The sequence below is a fragment of the Onychostruthus taczanowskii genome, unplaced genomic scaffold (genome assembly GCF_017590055.1).
Source record: "Onychostruthus taczanowskii isolate IOZ18803 unplaced genomic scaffold, ASM1759005v1 scaffold384, whole genome shotgun sequence".
NCBI lineage: Eukaryota > Metazoa > Chordata > Aves > Passeriformes > Passeridae > Onychostruthus > Onychostruthus taczanowskii.
This window is the reverse complement of record NW_024501282.1, coordinates 26,674-27,525: the sequence shown is the minus strand read 5'-3', so window position 1 is coordinate 27,525 and position 852 is coordinate 26,674. Positions and strand designations below refer to the sequence as shown.

Below are 852 nucleotides of genomic sequence, written 5' to 3'. Positions count from 1 at the left end.
CTGTCCCCGTGCCCCGGGTGACGCGGTGCCCTGGCTGTCCCCGCGGTGCCCTGGGTGTCCCCATGCTGTCCCCACTGTCCCCACTGTCCCCGTGCCCCGGGTGACGCGGTGCCCGTGCTGTCCCCATGTCCCCGTGCCCTGGGTGACACGGTGCCCATGCTGTCCCCGCGGTGTCCCCGCGGTGTCCCCGTGCCCCGGGTGATGCGGTGCCCTGGCTGTCCCCGTGCTGTCCCCGTGCTGTCCCCACTGTCCCCGTGCCCCGGGTGACGCGGTGCCCTGGCTGTCCCCGCGGTGTCCCCGTGCTGTCCCCGTGCCCCGGGTGACGCGGTGCCCTGGCTGTCCCCGCGGTGTCCCCGTGCCCCGGGTGACGCGGTGCCCTGGCTGTCCCCCCGCTGTCCCCCCGGTGTCCCCGTGCCCCGGGTGACGCGGTGCCCTGGCTGTCCCCGTGCTGTCCCCGCGGTGTCCCCACTGTCCCCGTGCCCCGGGTGACGCGGTGCCCTGGCTGTCCCCACGGTGTCCCCGTGCCCCGGGTGACGCGGTGCCCGTGCTGTCCCCGCGGTGTCCCCACTGTCCCCGTGCCCCGGGTGACGCGGTGCCGCGCAGCGTGGACCGGAAGGGGCAGTACCACTACCTGGTGAAGTGGCGGGACCTGCCCTACGACCAGGCCACCTGGGAGGAGGACGAGATGCCCATCCCCGACTACGACCTGCACAAGCTGGCCTACTGGAAACACCGGTGAGGGACACTGGGGACACTGGGGACATCGGGGACACTGGGGGGACATCGGGGGCACAGGGATGTGCCTACTGGAAACACCGGTGAGGGACACTGGGGACACTGGGGACATCGGGG

General features: G+C 73.6%; 1 protein-coding gene across 1 annotated transcript in view; it reads left to right on the top strand.

The window, feature by feature from the left end:
• LOC121339962 (chromodomain-helicase-DNA-binding protein 3-like) overlaps window positions 1–852 on the top strand; it is a 46,441-nt gene that overhangs the window by 19,628 nt on the left and 25,961 nt on the right. The window contains 1 exon segment of the mRNA XM_041412241.1: window positions 604–735. Within this exon segment, the coding sequence (XP_041268175.1) occupies window positions 604–735 (132 nt within the window).